The sequence below is a fragment of the Chenopodium quinoa genome, unplaced genomic scaffold (assembly GCF_001683475.1).
Source record: "Chenopodium quinoa cultivar QQ74 unplaced genomic scaffold, ASM168347v1, whole genome shotgun sequence".
Taxonomy (NCBI): domain Eukaryota; kingdom Viridiplantae; phylum Streptophyta; class Magnoliopsida; order Caryophyllales; family Amaranthaceae; genus Chenopodium; species Chenopodium quinoa.
The window spans coordinates 1,631,789-1,652,103 of NW_018745281.1; the positions used below are offsets into that span (position 1 = coordinate 1,631,789).

Consider the following 20,315-nt stretch of genomic DNA (forward strand, 5'->3'; position numbering starts at 1 on the left):
TTCTTGATCTAATTTGGAAGACTTATTTGAGAAGTACAGTTACAAAAGATTGATCTAAGTTGGAGGAACATTATTTATAATTGCATTTCCTATTACTCCATTGTCCCCAAATAAAAATGTCATTTACATTTAGCATAAGTTTATGAAGGTAACTAACATATAAGGTAGTGAAATATAGATGATTAATTGCGTAAATAAAAAAGCAAGACAGATGGAGTTTGGATTATATACTTGCCAATCATCCATAAGATTCCTTAATTAAGGCCTCATTTTGGATACTTTCACAAATGAAAATATTAATGTAGTCTTATGACTTTTGACTACCATAATTTTTTTAAATGAACGACTGAGATTATTTATTTTTTAATTTATTTTTAATTAAAAGTGATTTTTTTAAATATATTTTTTCTGTCTAGAATTTCAAAAATATTAAAAAATAATTTCTAAAAAATAAAAATATATTTTAAAAAATTAAAAAAAATATTTTTAATTAAAATTACAAATTAAAAATAAATTAAAAAATTAATAATCTCAGCTATTCATTTTAAAAAATTGTGATAGTCAAAAGTCACAAGACTACATTAAAATCATCACTTTCACAGAAGCTTTACTAAGAAGTCGTAAACAACTAACCAAAATCAATAATGGTAACGCTGGGTTTAGTCGATTTAAACAATCCATGCACCAACGAACATATCTTGGTGGATGCCTAGTTATTAATTTGAACCGCCTTAATAGAACCTGAGATGCCTAGTTACTGATTGAAACCACCTTTGCAACTCTTAATTACAAGTATATAACTGAAATAGCTGTATAATTGAAACAAAAAAAAGTTCATTTTTTAGTGGTCAAGTGATTAATGAAATCAAGCTTCCTACCCATTGCTGTCGCTTGTTTTTTATACTCATCTTTAATCAACCAAATGTAACTTGTATCTTACTCCCTCCGTTTCCTACTTCTCCAAATATTGCAACAAGGGGATGAGACACGAATTTTGACAAGAGGAAAGAGATAGAGAGAAATAAAGATAGGCACTCATGTGATGTGAAGACAGAGAAAGAGAGAAACATGTGCATATAAGAAAACATTGCAATATTTGTGAAGTTTTCTAAAATGGTAATTGTTGCAATATGTGTGGAATGGAGGAAGTATTTTTCTATTCATCACTTTGCTTAAAACTTGTGTTACATTAATAAATGAAACTTTCTTTTGAGGACAAAGTGAGTAATAAGAATTGCAATTATAAGTGTCTCTCGTACCGTACCCTATCTATAATAATTGTACTTCTCAATATGACCAATGCGTATAAAATGTCAAAACAGAATATACATAGCATATTTGGATGGATTTAAAAACTCATAACAACATCTTACAGTAATGATAAGAAGTGTAAACTATTTGGACGGCACAAAATAACACTACTTCGGATTTAAAAATAAGTTATGTATATCTTTATTAATTTATTTAAAATGAACATATGACAACATATTAGCAAAACATATACAGAGTTGATTATTTAGTATCAATAGAAAAATCGATATATGTAGTATATTATATATGTAGAGTGACTTGTTCTATAATAAACATAAAATAACTAAAAACAATAGTTAGTTATCGATCGATGAAAATTCCAGTATAAATAGAACCAAAAATAACGTGACAATACACCAACAAACATATATTTTCCTTAAGCATACTTAAACACAAACAAAATTTGTTCTTAAATTTCTAACCAAAAAGAAAAGAAAAGAAAAATGGAGAGGAAGGCCAACAACAAGCAGATCAAATTAGCAGCTCTTTTCTTCCTAGCAACAGGTATTATTAATACTTCTAATTTAATTATGTTACATGTGTGTTATAAAATATATTTTGATCAAATTAAGTATATAATAATTAAAAATTCTACTATGGTCATGCTTAAAATGACCATAGTAGAATTTTATAAAAAGATATATATATAAAATAAAACTATTTACAAAAAAAATTAAAACATAATGCTATAATTAAGCTAAGGCTAAGGAAACAAACTCAAAAACCTTGACTAAGTCTAACAATATTATTGACTAAGGTATATACTGTATTTATAAAATAATGGAGGTGATCATAAATTCGGGCCGGGCCGGGCCTTAATATTAAATGACATGTCCAAACCCGCCCAAAAATGACGGGCTTGTCAGACTAAAACGGGCTTTTTCGGGCCGAGTTCGGGCTTTTAACTTGAAAATTGATTTTTAGCTTGTTCAAACCCGCCCTATTTTCGGGCCTGGATCGGGCCGGGCCATTGTTGATCACCTCTATAAAATAACAGGTGAAATAATTATCTAATTACTCCTTTTCTTTTTTACAAGAATATTACTCCTTAATACTAAAGTCATTGAATATTGTTGTATTATTTTGCTTTGGAATTTATCAATGTTTTAGGATGGTTTATTTGTTATGAGTTGTTAGAATAAAGTTTGACTAAATGTTTTAAATTTATAAAAAAAAAAAAAAAAAAAAAAAAAAAAAAAAAAAAAAAAAAAAGCTTATGACAGATAGTTGTCCGGTGTATACTTTTGTATGCTAAACCAATTTAGACGATTTATCTCCTAAACAAGGCAGTAGATTTTATAGTGGAATATTATACTAGATACGGTTGAAATAACAAAATTATATGAGATGTTACTATATAATTTACCAAAAAATAAGCAATCACCACTTATTAAGTTATCGTCATAAAGGAAATTTTGTATATATTGATCTTAAATTGAACACCTGCCATTATTAATCTAAATTTTAATTTTAAATAGTTGCTTTAATTTTTAACATTGTTTTTTATTTTTAGAAACATATTAATTGGTATCCCTTTTATATGAACCTAATTTAGAATCACTAAATATTTCATTCTGCCACTTTATTAGGATATTATCAATATATATATGGAATATAATTTATGATGATGAGTAATCAATTATTATAACTCGATTTATTCAATGAGTGATTTTTTAAATTGGTATATTGTAAGATTGTATCTTATGTTAAATATTAAAAGGCATTTAGACTTCAATTGTTAATAAGTTATCCGTATATATAATTGTTGGTTAGTTTTTTTTTTTTTTTTTTTGAAAAACAATATTATAGTATTATTTTTAGAATTCTAAAAAATCACGCTAGTGCCAGATTAAATGAATAATTCATAGGTTGTACTTCGTTGATATTTAATTAGTAGAATCACATACATTTGACATTACTAAATAAATACTTCATGACATAAACTTAGCATATATCATTTCATAATGAAATGACATATAATATATACGGTCATAACCTTCTATTGATAATAAACATGTTTTAAGTATTCATTGTAATTCAGATCAATTATTATTAATTAAATTGAATTCGCATTGATAATATAATCTAATGAAAAATATTTGATAATAACATAAACATAAAAAAAATTCCTAATCATATATCATTCAATATGATTACAAAACTCTTTATGGTCATAGATGAATAAAGTGTAAAACTGTTTGTCATAGGTAATGTCCTATAAGCATATTGGTGAATATCTATTACAAAAACAAGATTTAAAAATTTCGTCTTTGTTTTTTTGGATCAAACAGGGTTTTGAAGAAAATATTTCACGGTTTTTTCCCAGATTTTCCCCACAAACCCAGATTATCGAAAAAATAAAAATTTAAGATTTTCGACATATAATCATCGATTTCGCATCCCTTGATTGAGATAGTCTAATTAAAATGTATTTCGAATTCGCGCGAACCCCGATTTACAAAAAAAAAAAAAAGATTGCAGATGGTGTGTGATTGAGGCATAGGTTCATTCTCCATTGATTAGTGAGTGAATTTAAGGGATAAAGATCATGATTTGGTAGCTAATTTCATTCATGGATGAAGAACATTGAAGAACAATATTTTGATTTTAATTTTCTTAATTTAATCTTTTAAAATATTTATGAAAATAAAAAAGATTTTCGAAAAATTAGACATTATCTTTTTGAAAAAATACAAATGATTAAAGATCGAAAACAATAATAAAAAAAACAAAAGGTTTGACTAATTATTTAGGAAATAAAAAAAAGAATCAACCAATAGAATTTAAGAATAGTCACGGTTATTTTAAGGATGATTATAGTAGAAACATCCATATACTAATAATTAATTTATATCTAACTTTTTATTTTTTCCAAAGTGATGTTGCAAATGGTTTCTGTGGACGCATGCCATGGTGCCGCATGCAGCGATACAAATCCATGCTGTGAAGAACATGGATGTATTGATGGCGTGTGCGTCGATTGCGAGTCGCACCAATTCCATTCGTGCATTCCTGGTGTTCGTGAGTGTTGTTCTACTACACCATATCAGTGTGTTTCTACCGGCGGTGATGACTATCATTGCGCATAGATGTGTACGTTTGTTTTAAACTGTCGTTGTGCATCTTATGGCTTCGCGATGCACGGTGATAGCACCATCGATCCAACCTACGTTTTATTTATTTTCTTTCCGTCTATATATGTTGATCAATTCTGACGATCAACTATGATTGTTAATGTTGTTACAATGTTACTTGTTTGTTGTCGATTGGGTTGATTTCGTTACCTGATTGAGTGTGATATCGAGTGTTTCATGCTTGGTTGTTTCATCCCATCTACCACAGTATACCTGAGGCTAGCTAGTTGGGAATATCTTGTACTATATACATGTTTACATACCAGCATGCATAATAATGAATTTGCAACTATTTATAACTTTAATTTATTGCAATATTGCCAATTCTAGTTATTTTCATGCATGAGATACCCTTAGCTTGTGGTTTTAAATGAATTTTCTCTCATATTGCTTGAAAATAAGAGAGTGATTATTCTTTGAAAATAACCATTCCATCAATCCAAACACAAACCCTTACTTATATTTTATGTTAAAGTTACAGTTAAGTTGAAAATTAATTATTATCTATGTACTCGAATCAATCAAATAACTCACAACTCATTAGGATTTGGCAAGGGCCGAGTAACAACTGTTGGGAATGACACAACAAAAATAACAAGAATAGCACATATACATGCACAAGGATTTTGTAGCTAATAATCAACCACTTCTATGAATAATTTGCCAAATATAACACCTACTATCTTTTTTATTCCTAAACAACTGCAATTACTATTAAAAAATTCTACCTCCCTTAAAAATTAGGTTTTCACATACATCTTCTAAACCTACTACTAGCTAGTAATAACATTTTGGAAAGGTTTACCTTCTAAAAAAAATTCTCCTACAAGGTTTCTACTTTAAAACTATGCCCAATTATTATTTTACTTATTGAATGAAAATGTAGCCAACTATACAACTCCTCTTTTATAATTTCCCAAATTATACTTCACGTCATCATCTAAAGCATAAAACCGCTTTTTTTTTTTTTACAATTCAGTACAAAATCGCCACTTGACTTAGCGGTTTCCAATCAAGAGAAAACCAAAAAAATAGATAATTAACTTTTTTTTTTCCATTAATTTTAACATAAAATGCAAAAATTAATCATTAATTTTCGGATATTTTTTATTGTAATACCTGACAAAAACCCGAAAATAGTTTTTAACACCCCAAAAAAAAACTTTTATTTTAACACCTGACAAAAACTATATGGTTTTTACCACCACTTAACTTATTCCGTTTGGGAATCCGTTAATCGGGGTCATGAGCCACATGTCGCTTTATTATTAGCCAAAAACGAAAAAAAAACCTAAAACTACCCAGCCACCCTAGCCCCACCACTGCCACCTTCTTCTTCACCTTGACCCACAGCCGCCGATGCAACCACCGGCGCACCACCTCCCTCTCCCTCACCGACCGACCTAAACCCATCTACACCCTTTTCTCGCAGCCCTAAACCACCCTAGCCCGACCACCGCCATCACCGGCCACGAATATGGCCGTTGATGGTCGAAATCGGCCGGTTAAGGCCACTCAGCCCCAAAACCGGTCGATTTCAGCCGTTAATGGCCAAATTCGTCGCCGTTTTTGGGGAAGGAAGGTTGCTCAGCCCCAAAACCACCACCCCTGAAATTCGTCGCCGTTTTCTGGGCATGATTTTCGGTGGTGGTTCCCGATTTTTGGGCTACGAGAAGCGAGGGTACGCTGATTTCTGGTGTAGGGCAGATTCGGTCAAGTTCGATGGCGAAATCCAGTGGCGGGGGGCCGAGAGAGGGTCGTTTGGGAGTTGGTCGGGGAGAAGGGCCACCGTTGGTGGCTGCCTTCTGGTTGTTTGAGTTTTTTAAAAAAAAAAATCTTTTTTTTCTTTTTGTTTTATTTTTATTTATTTTTATTTTTTATTTTTTGAAAACAAGTAAAATGGTGACACGTGTCACTATGGACCCCACTTAACGGAATTTTTGGACGAAAACCGTTAAATGGTGGTAAAAACCATTTTCGTAACATATGTCTAGTGTTAAAATAAAACTTTTTTTTTGAGGTGTTAAAACCCATTTTCGGGTTTTGTCATGTGTTAAAATAAAAAATATCCTTAATTTACTTAATATACAGAGCATAACTCACTTATAATTTTCTTAATATCCATGTGTGAGTGTATAATTATTAGCAGTATAGTCATGTCCATAATATAATAAGGTCATTACCTAAGCCACAAACAAGTTCGTGACAAATTATTTCCATTTTTACGGATCAAACAGGGACGAAAACAAAAAACGAATAGTTGTCTTCTCTAATCACACATTCGAAAGAACACCAATCATTCAGCCTAACCACCATGCCACTAGCCACCGCGATATAGCCAAACACTTATGCGGGTAATTGATCATCCTTAACAAATACGTAATAATGCGATTTTGGTTGAGATTTATAAAGAACAAAAACCTAAAAGTCAAAAACTGAAAAATTCAAAATGCTACAAAACGAATTGATGAACGAAATTAAAGATCGAACTTCACAGTGAAACATTGAACGAATTAGTGAATCATAGTGACAAATTTGCATGAAAGTTTTGATTTTGGATGAAGAAAATGAAGAACAATTTCTGTTTTAATTTTTTAATTTTATTTTGATTTTCTGATATTAACTAAGAAATTAAAATTAAAAAAATCAAAAATGAAAAAATATAATTTTCGAAAATTAAAAAAAAAATTATAAATAAAAAAAATGAATTTTAATTAAAAAAAAAAAGCTTTGAAAAGTCAAAGATGACATGACTTATAACATCCAAACAAATTATGCCACGTCATTAGGCTTGTAGTAGTCACTTTTCAAAAGGCTAATGTAAGCCCTAAATTTAATCCCTAATTTTAGATTTTCTTAGCTATCATTTCGCTTATATTTACTTATTTAATAGGCGTTATAGCTAAAATTATAATATTATTTGATCAAATCAATTATTTTCTTCTTGTGACTTATTTTTAGCTAAAATATCTATAACTAATATATTTACTTATTTTAGTCATAAGCTATTATTTCTTAGCTAACATTATAATATTATCGGTGTTTTTTCTGTGTGGTTGTTCATATCGTGTGGCTAGGATTACTTATACGGGTAATTTACTCAAGGGTTACTCAGTCGGTCAAAAGTTACTTATTCTGAGATAAACATTTTAAAAGCGTGTAATTTTTTAAATTTGTATTTGAACAAAATTTGGGACATCGTCTGGGCTGCTAACTAGTTCGAGACCTAAAATCTAAGACTCGCTACTCAATCGAGTACTAGTCTAGTCATTCGGGCAAACCACCTAGGCTATTGTAACTTCACCCCACATTCAGCTGCTACTCTCGCAATTTCATCACTCAACTCAACAATCTGGAAAAGCTCTGAATAAATTAGACCAAATTCTGAATTTGATAATCCCTATTTTTAATCACCCCATTCAAATTCAATTGAATTCACTTAGTTTAGCTCCTCCAATTTCCACTAAATTCCACTAATTTAACTATTTTTGACTTCTTTCAAACCCAGAAAACTCAACTATGGCAGCAACACCAATGCCGGGAAACCCTAATTTGGACGGAAATCCGCCGCCATTGCCGCCACTTCCGGGAACTGACATGACCGGAATTTGCTTCAGAGATCAATTATGGCTTAATACTTATCCTCTCGATCGTAATCTTGTTTTCGATTACTTCGCCTTGTCCCCTTTTTATGATCATACTTGCAATAATGAGCAATTGCGAATGAATTCTGTTCATCCCCTTGATCTCTCTCATCTTTCGTAAGTAAACCCCTAATTTCTTCTCTCTTTTGTTTCGAAATTATTCTATTAGGGTTTTATTTTCCTAAGTTTTATTTTTAAATTGTCATATTTATTGTTACAAATTTAACAAATGTGGTATAGTTTGATTTGATAAAGATGTTTGATTTAGTGGGGGGGGGGTGTTTGAAGTTGCAATTGTGTGTAGGTAAGAATGAATTTGTGTGTCTTCATTACATCAAGGTAGGTTTTTTTTTTTTTTTTTTTTTTTTTTTTGGTGGCAAAAAATTGATTATTGGTTAACTGTTAAAATTAAGCTGTGTTCTTGCATCTTTGATGTACTCTATTCATTTGGACCGTCTTGCTTTTATAGGACTCATATGGTTAGAGGTCATGTTTGCTGAACTGATTTAGATAGGCTGAAGAGAACAGAGGTTAAGTTGGTAGGTTTTCTTTTTTTGTTGCAAGGTAGTTTCTTGTGGGTATTTGTTAAACATTGAGTATGTTTTTGAAACAGGAAGATGACAGGGATTGAGTATATGCTGTATGAAGTTGTAGAGCCTAATTTGTTTGTCATTCGTATGCAAAAGAGGGATAGTCCTGAGAAAGTTACGCCGATGTTGACTTACTATGTATTGGATGGTTCTATCTACCAAGCTCCGCAGCTTTGCAGTGTTTTCTCTGCAAGAATTGTAAGATTTCGCTTTGATTGTCCTGTTCAAGTGATAATACTTGTAATACCCAAGATCCTGCTAGCTGTTAGAGTTAAATATGCTTATTGTTCCCTTTACAGTCCTAGTGGTGAAATTAAATAATTTTTCTTATAAAGTGAAGCTAATTTCACGACAGAAGTTAAATAATTTTGCTTATCCTTTCTTTCATGTTTACAATTTTTTTGGAGATTCTTTGCTCATTTTAAGTGTACTTGGATGGGCAGGGGCGTGCTTTGTATTACATACAGAAAGGATTCTCAACTGCTGCTTCCAAGTTGGAGAAGATTGGACATGGTAATTTGTTAATGCCTTTGGTTTCAGCATTTATAAGAGGTTCATAAATCATAATTTTTGACTTGCATGTTTTTACTCATGACTTTAAGTTCTGGGATTCCTGGGAAATCATCTTCTTTCACGACCTTTGGAAATCAGCGTTGCTTTATTTAAAACTGTCGTGATCTTGAGGGGTTTTCAGCTCGGTTTTGGAAGGTAAGAGAAGGTGATTTTTAGGAATGAACAACTCTTGGAAATTTTGGATAGATCCTTAACAACTGGTTATCTGTCAGCCAAAGTGTGGATCAGCCTACTGAAATCTACATTAAATCTGTTATCCACTTGGAAATTTATTAGTCTTAGGTGCTGAAATACTTGAGCTTTCTGGATCTCTTTTAGAGTCACTGGATCTCAAATTATTAATCCTGCAAACCCTTTCTCATCACTGGATGTCAAAATACTTATGTGATAGTAGTCTGATACTCTTATAACTTGGAAAATGTTGTAAAGCCTGGTCATTATTTTCCACCACCTCTGTCTGTCTCTGCCTCTTGTCACTAAGAAAACAATAAAGTTGAGAAGTGTAGCAGAAGATAATAGCTTGAAAGGGTATATAAAACCATAAACTAGGAACTGAGTGTAAATCTCAGTATTTTTGCGCATATGCTGGCAAATTGCAGGTCAAAGATTAAATATAAGGAAAGCAAACAAACAAGCAACAGTTCAGTGGAACTGGGAGAACCTGTACTGACTATAATAAAATGATCCAACTATGCAACATGACCTGAGAAGTTGAACTCGCTCTATGACTAGATTGACTACAACAAGAATCTTCTCATCTAAATTCACTTCTGGAGAAATCTTGATTTCCCTTTTACACCGTTTTGGAATTGGAAATCTAGAATGCTTACTTGTTTGGAGCACAAGCTTCATGCATAGAGCTTGTAATAAAGCCTAGAGAACTGTCTATTATGGCTTTTACCATGCTGGACTTGCGTAGAATTCTTTGAGTCTAGGATGGAAGTTTTCCTGTGCATTTTGGCATTATCTGCCTCACCTATTTTGGGTTTGTTGCTAATTAGATATGTACCACACATAGTAATTAGTCCTGGATTTTATATCTAATTTTTCAAGATACCTTGGAAAGTTCTAAAACTTGTTAACTTGAGTGATTTTTTTTATGCTTGTTCCAACAGACAGTGAAAGTGATGACGCAAATGATGATGCGACAGCTACTAAAGAGACTATTGATCTCAGAGAACTAAAGAGAGTAGATCATATCCTTGCTTCCTTGCAGCGTAAGGTAAGCTGAACTTTTTGAGCTTTACTTGCGTCTAAGCTTTCATACATGAAACATAGCTATTTTATAAGGATGATAATTCATGTATGTCCAGCGTCTTTCTATTCCCAGGAGTACAGAGGTTTTCTTAAGATATGATATTATTTAAATTTGAAATGAACTAAAATGGGACTCTAGTTATACAAATTCCCTTATAAGACTGTCATTACAAGTCTTATTGCTCTTGGACAGCTCTCTACCTCTCAATAGTCAATTCCTCTGTTGGCTTGTTGCAATGAAACCAGCCTATATTTTACACTGGATTTTTTTGCTTTTTTTTAACCTCTCATGGATGGAAAATATCATCTCAGACAAGGGACAGTTAATATGCTGAGTGTCTTTGAGGGAATGAGGAGTATGTCGTGACTTGTGATTAGTGAAGGCTTCATCTGTGCATATCATTCCTTCCCCAGACCCCTCCAGCGGCAGGATTCATTTGCTTGTTTTGTTTTTGGGTTGTTCATAAGCAGGTCATTTTGTGGATCAGATCTATGATTATTTAACTGTGGTTGTTTGTTATGAAAATGTTGAGTAGTCCGATTTGGGACAGCCGTTTTGTTTTGGGACTGAGTGGAACTTTGGGAAAACAATGACCAACATAATCTACTTTCCCTGCCCTCCCCTCCTCCTGCTTCTTTGCTTCCATTGCCTTCTGAGAATGCCACAAGCTTGTCCGCGGGGGGTAGTGGAGGAGAAAATTGCCGCACTCTTTGGTCTCCTCTTTTGAGAGCATGGCCATCAATCCGCAACAATAGCTATGGAGGTTAGACAGGCCAAGAAATTTATCTCAGAAGGCAAAGAAGCAGGGGAAAGTAGATTATGTTGGTCTTGTTTTGTTTTGGGAAAGTAACTTATGTTGTTCATTGTTTTCCCAAATTTCACATAGCTTCTGGAATTCTAGACCAAAAAGTTCCACTCACTTAGAAACTCATCTTACCTTAATATAGAATAATTTTCTACTTGAATATATTTTTTTTTTTGGTCAAACTACTTGTAATTTGGTTACTGAAGATTTTCAGTGCTTTATTGAAGAGTTGCTCTATTATTTGAGATTAGTACTATGTAGTTCTGCAAAGTACTTGTATATACTAAGCAGCGTTTATTCTGAATATGCAGCTACAACCAGCGCCTCCACCACCCCCATTTCCAGAGGGCTATACTCCATCTCAGCCTACGGAAACAGAACAAGGCTCAGAAACCCAGCAAGGGACAGAACAACAGCAGCCTCTGCCTGTTGATCCCATCATTGACCAAGGGCCAGCTAAAAGGACGAAATATGATTGATCTTTTCTTGCCAATTTCTTGCAAATTTCATGTGAAATAGCAAAATGGTGGCTTTGACAGGGTTGATGTTTCCTGTAAAATGGAATATATATGGAATTTGAGTGAAATATCTCCCTTCTTTCATGATCATCTATCGTGCTACTGGAAGGTTCATCTCAATATATTCGCTTCCCAGCATGAGGTAATTGACAAATTAGAGATGCTTATCTTAAACACCATGCTTATTCTCATGATCAATTTCTCTGATGCTTAGTGATATACACTGAAAATTGACCTTACAATACTGCATGTCTGAATATGACTACCCGATAATTTGTGATTTAAGTATTTAAGCTTGTACAACCTCCACTTCTCTTTTCTCCGTAAAATTATGCTCTTCTTTTGCAGCTTCACAGGCTTCTTCTGTCTTCTCTTGTTCCTTCTGTGCTTCCACATTTTGCACACAATCTTTAGCCTTCCTTGTCTGGACCAACAGCTCTTTCACCCAGTTAAGCAGCTTCTCAGTTGCCTCCTCATCTGCTTGTTTCATTCACTCGTCAGTGAATTGGATACACAAAGGAGAGCTTGACAGTATATTTTGCTCTCTATCATACATATATGTTCCATTTGACTTTGGTGGCCAAATTTCTGATCATAAACACATTGTATTGATCTGTAATACTGGTTTATAACATGTCTACATTATCTTGAAGAATTTTTTCAGTAAACTGTCAATTTGTAGTTTTGAACATGCTTTCAAGGACATGCATTAATGATTGTAGTTGACAAGTTTTGAACACAAAAGTCAAATGGTAGCCTATTATTTTTTAGAATCAACATGTTATTAGACATTTGAAAATAAAGTGTGACAACATACCTAGTCTTGGCACAGTGTGGCCTTGAGGGTGCCTTATAATGAGAGGTTCTTGAAAAGCCGCGGCAAGGTCCTCTGAGGGAAGTTTCAACCAATCCTTTTCCCCAATAAAATGAACTGATTTAGCCTTGTTAGGGTCTTTGTAAGCAACCTCACAGATGCTTGGAATCCTAAATTTCGATCCAGAAACCGATATGAAGAACTTGAAAGGTGGATGATCCTTCAACACCTTCCCTTGTGATTGGTATCCCATCAAAAGGGCTGATAATGTTGCTCCCTGATAACATAAATCTGATGAAAATTCATATATATGGTAAAGCATACTTCATAGTTTTCATTTAATTTGAAGATGTTACCTGAGAGAAGCCAAGGAGACCGTCAAAGGGTCCATGGGTGGTGATGTAGTTGCATAAGTATGAGATGCACTCTTCCAAGTTAGTATATTCTGTGAATTCCTTCAAAGAGTAAAATGTCGATCAGTAAAACTGTTGGGTACTTGGGTCTAATAGCAAACACCCACATAGAACCGAAAGTGGTTGTGCCGAGCCTTAACGCAACTGTGTCACGGCCCAACACAAGTCACACAACACCTTGTGCCGCCCCAGATCACTTGCTGTGTTTTTCCTTTCGGCAAATTTTGAGGAAATGAAAGTGAAATCATTCCTGTCAATTTCTTTCTTTCTTTTTTTTTTGTCCTACCAAATTTTATGCAATTGATGAAACAGAGTACTTTATTTCTTTTCCTTTACCTATCTTTTACATAATCGTCGTGACATAAAAAAGATAACCTCTCTATCTCCATTAATCAAGAGAATCAGAGAAAATTATCGAGAATTCGACATACAAGAAGTAAACCATGAATGCTTTGCTAATTGCTACTCTAACTCATCTGAATCATCTATCATCAAGTCATCAATCAATCCACTCAATTTAGCCAAAAACAACCTATGTGTTTGGGTCCAATTTAGTCCAATTGGGCCTAGTCATTAAATGATCCAATTAAAAGCCCAAGGTCAAGGTTCAACTCTCCAATTGTGCTAAAGTCAAGATCAGTCCACAAGGCAAGTCAATTGGGCTAAGGCCCAACTTCTCCATATATGCAAAGGTATAAAAGCCATCAATATTACATTTGTACATTCATTCAAACAAAGCCTCAAGCAATTAATTCTCTTGCATAGCATTCTCTTTCTACACACTGTACTGACTTTAGCATCGGAGGGGCCTTCCTCGGCAACACCCCCGAGGCTAGTTTACGTGTGTTTACTGAGCAGGAAACCTTCGGCCCAACATCACTTGGACCGAATCCAGTCTTCTCCACTTCATCGGACCTTCGACAAGGTCCCATTGTTTTCACCCGAAACAATTTGGCGCCGTCTGTGGGGACGACTTTCAAAAATCTTTAAACCAAGTTTCTAACCGAAATCATCTTGCAATTATCTTAGTAGCAATGGCTAAGAACCGCAAGAGCAAAAGCCTCCGTCAAGGAGAAGGCGAAAAGCCTAGAACCCCTACACCGGACCGAAACTCTCCCAAGGGTGCCAGCTCGGGGGGAGGATCATACAGGGAGGATTCCCTTTCTCCCGTAATTCATAACTCTCATCATAGGCCGAGTCACTCTCAGTCTAGCAGGGGTCAGTCCGATCATAGGACACATTCAGTGCCCCAAAGCCAACCATCGACCGTCCGCTCTCATTCCCATACTCAGCCGAGGACCCCTTTGACGGGGCCCAGCTCGGAGGAGGTGGCAAGAGCGCTGGCAGTGCTCATGGAGGCAATGAGGGCACAAAATATGCCGCCACCTCGCGATCGAACTCCTCCGCATACCCGGCATCAGCGGAGGAAGCTAGACCATGATGGTGGGAAACTTCCTTCCTTCCGGGAATTGGAAGAGTGGGAAGAGGATACCTGGAAAGCTGAAAAAGAGAGGAAAAAGAACCCTCAATTCTTCAGAGGATCCTCGACCTCCCGACAGGAAACGCATAAGAGCAGCAGCTCAGCTTCTCGGCCAGAATCTGCTCGCCAAGAACAACCTGAGACTGTTCGCCGAAGTGTTCTCGACCGACTCGGCGGCAAGGAACCGAGCGTGCACAGTCGCCTCTCGTTCCCTGCAGCCGAGGCCCAGACTTCCCAGCCAGGGACGAAAACCACTCCTACATCTCTAAGAGGGCGGAGCGCGGTCCCTTCGGCCAGGAACAAGGGCAAAGCCGTTATGCTACCCGCCAGTTCCCCATTCGAACAATGGATACTGGAAGAGCACGTGCCCACGGTTAAAATACCGTCGCACATCACATATGGTGGGACTTCGGATTCGAAGGACCACGTTGCCTCGTATGAGGCTCATATGCATCTTTGCCCCAGATCCGAAGCGACTTGGTGCAAATATTTCCCAACCACTCTCAAGGGGGTCGCGCAAGCATGGATCTCCAAGGGAGTAAAGCAAGGCTCTATAACAGGGTGGGATGATCTGTCCTCCAAATTTAGGAGCAAGTTTTCCACGGCAAACCGCCGAGAGAAGACTACTGCAGAACTCATGGGTCTGCAACAGGGGGAGACCGAAAGCCTCCGAGACTATCTGACCCGCTTCAGCAACGAGTCATCCAGTGTCTCTCAGCTGGACCAGGGGCTAGCCGTTTTTGCAATGCAGAATGGCCTTCAGCCCGGGAAGTTCCTAGACTTCACGGTCATGCATACCCCGCAGACCTTGGAGGAAGCTCTGAGCGCCTCGGATAAATTCATCCGAGCCGAAGAGTGGAACAAAACAAAAACCCAACCTCAATCTGGGGGAGGGAAGAAAAAACAAACACCCTTGTCTGAAGGCCAAGGCCAGAGGACAAAGGGAAAACAAAAGGCCTCGGAGCAATCTTCGGCCAGCGACCCAAAGAAGGAAAAATCTGCCTCATACACAGGCAGATACGAGTCCTACACTCCGCTCTCTCTTCCACGCGCCAAAATTTACAGCGTGACGAAGGAGGAGCAAAGTTACCGAAAGCCGAGACCACTCCTAGAGTGGTATCAGCGAAAAAATAAAAATCAGTGGTGCGAGTACCACGAATCTCCGGGACATAACACTGAGGAGTGTATCCAACTGAAGGACCAGATAGAGGACATGGTCCGGAAGGGATACTTGAAAAAATACATCGCGGATCACCGCGAGAAAAATGAGTCTGAGAAGTCAGCAAAGGACTCTCGACAAGACCTCGACTTCCCCCGGAAGAACAGTAAAAGGCCAGAGGGAGAATTCTCTCCGATCAATGTTATCTCGGGAGGAATATGCTCTCGGAGGGAGCACAAGCGACACCTTAGGGCTCTGACCCACCAGGTGAACAACGCTGACATTCAGCCTCCCCAGTCGCCGGTGCCGAACATGACGTTCACAGCCGCCGACTGCCAGGGGGTAACGTTCCCTCACGAGGATCCGTTGGTGATCATCGCCACGGTGGCCAACCACGACGTCAGTAAGGTCCTTGTTGACGGTGGCAGCGGAGCAAACATTCTGTTCCGAAAGGCCTACAATCAAATCAAGCTGAAGCCCAAACACCTTACGCCGGTACCCTACCCAGTATCCGGGTTCAACGGGGCTTCAACTTATCCAGATGGGAAGGTGACACTTCCTGTCACCATCGGCTGCGATGAGGCAGCCAGGAATGTCATGATTGAATTTTTGGTCATCGACGCTCCTTCAGTGTACAACGTGATTTTGGGGAGACCCATAATTCATGAGATCCAAGGGGTCGTCTCAACTTATCATCAGCTGATGATTTACGTCTCAGACGCTGGCTTCCCCGAAAGGATACAGGGCAACCTAAAGGACGCCCGAAGGTGCAACTACCTCAAGCCATCCAGTAGTCGCCCAGATGACGACAAGGACGAGGAGAAAGAAAAAGAAAGAGAGCCAAGCACAAAAAAGCCGAAAGGCCTAAGTGCTTCGGCCCAAGGATCTGTGCCCAGAGAAAAAGGGCCCGAAAGGGAAAAGGCTAGCTCTTCAGCTGAACCGAAAGACTCAGAGAGCCAGCCGAAGAACAAAAAGACTGGGACACCTGCTGACATAGGCAGCAGGCCAGATTCTGAAGAGTCCAGTCCATCAGCAATGGACATGGACCAACAGACTGAAACAGTTGAGTTGGCCGAAGGAGACGTTGAGAAATGCGTAACAATCGGGATGGACCTTGATCCGAACACCCGTTGTGAACTTATTCAGCTCCTTCGGGACAACAGAGATATGTTTGCTTTCTCAGCAGCTGATATGCCCGGGATAAGTCCAGACCTCATCTCCCATAAGCTTAATGTTGACCCAACGTGTCGACCAATTAAGCAAAAGAAGCGGAATTACTCCGCTAATAAGAACCGAGACATCGCAGCCGAGGTCAAAAAGTTGCTGGAGGCAGGCTTCATCGAGCCTTGTCAGTATCCAGAATGGCTTGCAAATGTGGTGATGGTTCAGAAGGCCAATGGTACCGGGAGGATGTGCGTTGACTTCACGGACCTAAATAAGGCTTGTCCGAAGGATTTCTATCCCTTGCCGAGGATCGATCAGCTAGTTGATTCGACAAGTGGCCATGCCTTGCTTAGTTTCATGGACGCATTCTCGGGGTATCATCAGATCTTCATGCACCCCGACGATCGAGCAAAGACGGCATTCGTCACGAACGCCGGGGTGTACAATTATAAAATGATTTCTTCGGATTGAAAAATGCGGGGGCAACCTATCAAAGGCTGGTGGATCAAGTTTTCGCCGATCAAAAGGGCCGAAACATGGAAGTCTACGTCGACGATTCGATCGTCAAAAGCAAAAAATCTGAGGACCATGTAAAAGACCTGGCTGAAACCTTCGCCACCTTGAGAAAGCATCAAATGAAGCTGAATCCGAAGAAGTGTGTCTTCGGCGTGAAGTCAGGGAAATTCCTTGGGTTCATAGTCAGCAAGAGGGGGATTGATGCCAATCCCTCCAAAGTCAAAGCAGCGCTCGACCAAAGTCCAAGCGGGATGTTCAGCGGCTCACCGGAAGAATGGCAGCCCTCTCGAGGTTCATTTCCAGAGCTTCGGATAAGGGGTTACCTTTCTTCAAAGCCCTGAAACTCCCGAAACAAAAGAGCTCGTTTGGGAGAGAGAGCAAAAAGAAGCCTTTAAGCAGCTTCGGGAGCATCTGGCTCAACTCCCAACGCTGGCTAGCCCAGCAGAAGGAGAAATTTGTATCTGTATGTGGCCGTTAGCCCAGCCACCATCAGTGCAGTATTGCTGAAGGAAGAAAGCAAAAGTCAGCAACCGATCTATTTTGTCAGTCATACACTGACGGATGCCGAGACTCGCTACCCTTTACTCGAGAAAGTCGCTTTTGCGGTAGTAGTAGCTGCTCGGAAGCTGAGGCCCTATTTTGATTGCCATCAGATAGTGGTCTTAACTGATCAGCCGCTGGAAAAAGTTCTCGGCAAAGTTGAAAAATCTGGTAGGCTGGCCAAGTGGGCTTTTGAGCTCACCGAATTCAGCATCAGCTACCATCCGAGGGCTGCCATTAAGGCTCAAGCTCTAGCGGATTTCTTGGCCGAATGCTCATACCAGGAAGCGCCAGACAATGAAAAGAAAGTCTGGACCGTGTTTACGGATGGATCTTCCACCGAAAATGGTTCGGGGGCAGGAGTAGTTATAACCTCTCCCGAAGGCAAATCTTTTGAGTATACACTAAAATTTTCTTTTAAGACCTCGAACAACGAAGCCGAATATGAGGCAGCAATCGCTAGCCTAGAATTGTGCATCTCCCTGGAAGCCGATCATTTCTGCCTGAAAACAGACTCTCAGCTAGTTGCATATCAGATCAGCGGCAGCTACGAGGCCAAAGAGCCCTCCATGATAGCCTATCTTGCCAAGATCAAATTAGTCATTGCAAAGCTGAAAACTTTTGAGGTTCAGCTGATCCCAAGGGGTCAGAATACTCAAGCCGATGCACTCTCCAAACATGCCAGTTCAACTCTCACTGAGCTAAACAGATCTGTATATGTGGAAGTGCGTCGAGAAAGAAGTGTCGATGAAGCACCTGAAGTGTGCTGCGCTGACCCAGAGCCTAGCTGGATGGACCCCATCCTAGCTTTCAAACTTCGGGGAGAAACTCTCGAAGATAGAGCTTTGGCCTCCAAGATGAAGAGAACCAGCTCAAGGTTCATTGTCTTCAGGGGGGAGCTTATGAAAAAGTCCTTCTCGGCCCCATTGCTGAAATGCGTGGGACCAACAGATGCAGATTATATCTTACGGGAGATTCACCTCGGCATCTGTGGGAACCACATCGGGGGAAGGACCTTAGCCCACAAGGCATTGAGGGCTGGATATTACTGGCCCACCATGATCGCAGATGCTAAGGAGCTGGTCCGGAAATGCGAAAAATGTCAAAAATACGCACCAGTTATCCACCAGCCAGCAAGGGATCTTCAGTCGATCCTTAATCCACTCCCGTTTGCCCAATGGGGACTGGATATACTAGGACCATTTCCAGAGGCTGTGTACCAAAAAAATGGCTGATAGTTGGTGTTGACTACTTCAGTAAGTGGATCGAGGCCGAAGCAGCCTCGAACATTACAGAGCAAACTGTCAGAAAATTTATCTGGCAGAATATCATCACTCGTTTCGGCATCCCGAGAGTATTTGTCTTCGATCATGGGAGGCAATTTGATAACTTACCACTGAAGCGGTATACAGACCAGTTCGGTATCAAACTGGCATATTCAGCGGTATGCCACCCGCAAAGTAACGGATAAGCTGAAGATGCAAATAAACAGATCCTAAATGCCCTCAAAAAGAGGGTGGAAGATCAAAAGTCCAAGTGGCTGGAGGAGCTCCCTGGAACCCTTTGGTCCCTTCGGACAACTGAAAAAAAGGCAACGGGCTATTCACCTTTTGAACTGGTGTATGGTGCCGAAGTCGTTCTTCAAGTGGAAATTGGCTCTGAGAGCTTACGAGTGCACCACTTCTCGGCTGAGAATGAGCGACTGATGAAGGAATCTCTCGATTTCCTCGACGAAGTAAGAGACTCGGCCCGAGACAGAATGGCTGCTCATAAGCAGAGAATCAGCAAATTTTACAACCGAAGGGTCCATGCAAGGCCTCTCAAAATTGGAGACCTTGTCCTTCGAAATGCTGCTGCAGTTCAGAAAAGCCGAATTCATGGAAAACTCTCAGCTGCATGGGAAGGGCCCTACGAAATCTGTGATGAGCTTCAGCCAGGGACATACCGACTTCGGCAGTTGGAGGGAACTGAGTTGAAAAATCACTGGAACGCTGATGTACTGAAAAAATATCATGTGTAAACCTTTCGGGGCAGAACAATCTTTGTAAGTACATTTTGAATTAATGAAAGGCCTTGGAGCCACCATTTATATAAATATTTGCAACTTTTTATTATTTCAAAGTTTTCTTGGTTCTATCTACTCTTTTAAGGGTTTTGTTTATTCAGCCTCGTCTAAAACCTTCGCCTTCGGGTAACTGGGTTTCAGATTGCTGACAAAACTCGTCTTTTTAAAGAACACTGGTCTTTTAGCTGAAGTCAAACTTTAGTAAGACTTGTTCTCCAAAGGCATGAATCCATGGACAATTCTGGAATATTGCCTTAACTGAGCCTTGTATTCCAGAAAGCCATTATCCGAAACATTGCCTTCAGCTGGCCCTGTGTTTCGGATATCCATT

The 20,315-nt window shown here is 38.4% G+C and overlaps 2 protein-coding genes across 3 annotated transcripts in view; one reads left to right on the forward strand and one right to left on the reverse strand.

Moving 5' to 3' along the window:
- The first annotated feature begins 7,701 nt into the window (after positions 1–7,701).
- On the forward strand, positions 7,702–12,606 carry LOC110711497 (mediator of RNA polymerase II transcription subunit 6-like). 2 transcript variants are annotated; one of them, XR_002509374.1, is made up of 6 exons: positions 7,702–8,206; positions 8,703–8,877; positions 9,123–9,192; positions 10,368–10,474; positions 11,627–11,975; positions 12,182–12,606. XR_002509374.1 is itself a non-coding variant. In XM_021889899.1 (5 exons), the coding sequence occupies exons 1-5, from the start codon at positions 7,965–7,967 to the stop codon at positions 11,792–11,794; spliced, it is 762 nt and encodes a 253-aa protein (XP_021745591.1). In that variant the 5' UTR covers positions 7,702–7,964; the 3' UTR covers positions 11,795–12,606. The 2 variants fall into 2 exon arrangements, 1 of the variants encoding a protein (XP_021745591.1); XM_021889899.1 differs by having other exon boundaries at positions 11,627–12,606.
- The window catches only part of LOC110711567 (esterase CG5412-like), a 31,139-nt gene continuing 22,932 nt past the window's right edge, over positions 12,109–20,315 (reverse strand). The window contains exons 6-8 of the mRNA XM_021889977.1: positions 13,004–13,102; positions 12,651–12,924; positions 12,109–12,310 (exon numbers count right to left, since the gene is read on the reverse strand). Of these exons, the coding sequence (XP_021745669.1) occupies positions 12,123–12,310; positions 12,651–12,924; positions 13,004–13,102 (561 nt within the window). The 3' untranslated portion in view covers positions 12,109–12,122. The remainder of the gene's footprint in view (positions 12,311–12,650; positions 12,925–13,003; positions 13,103–20,315) is intronic.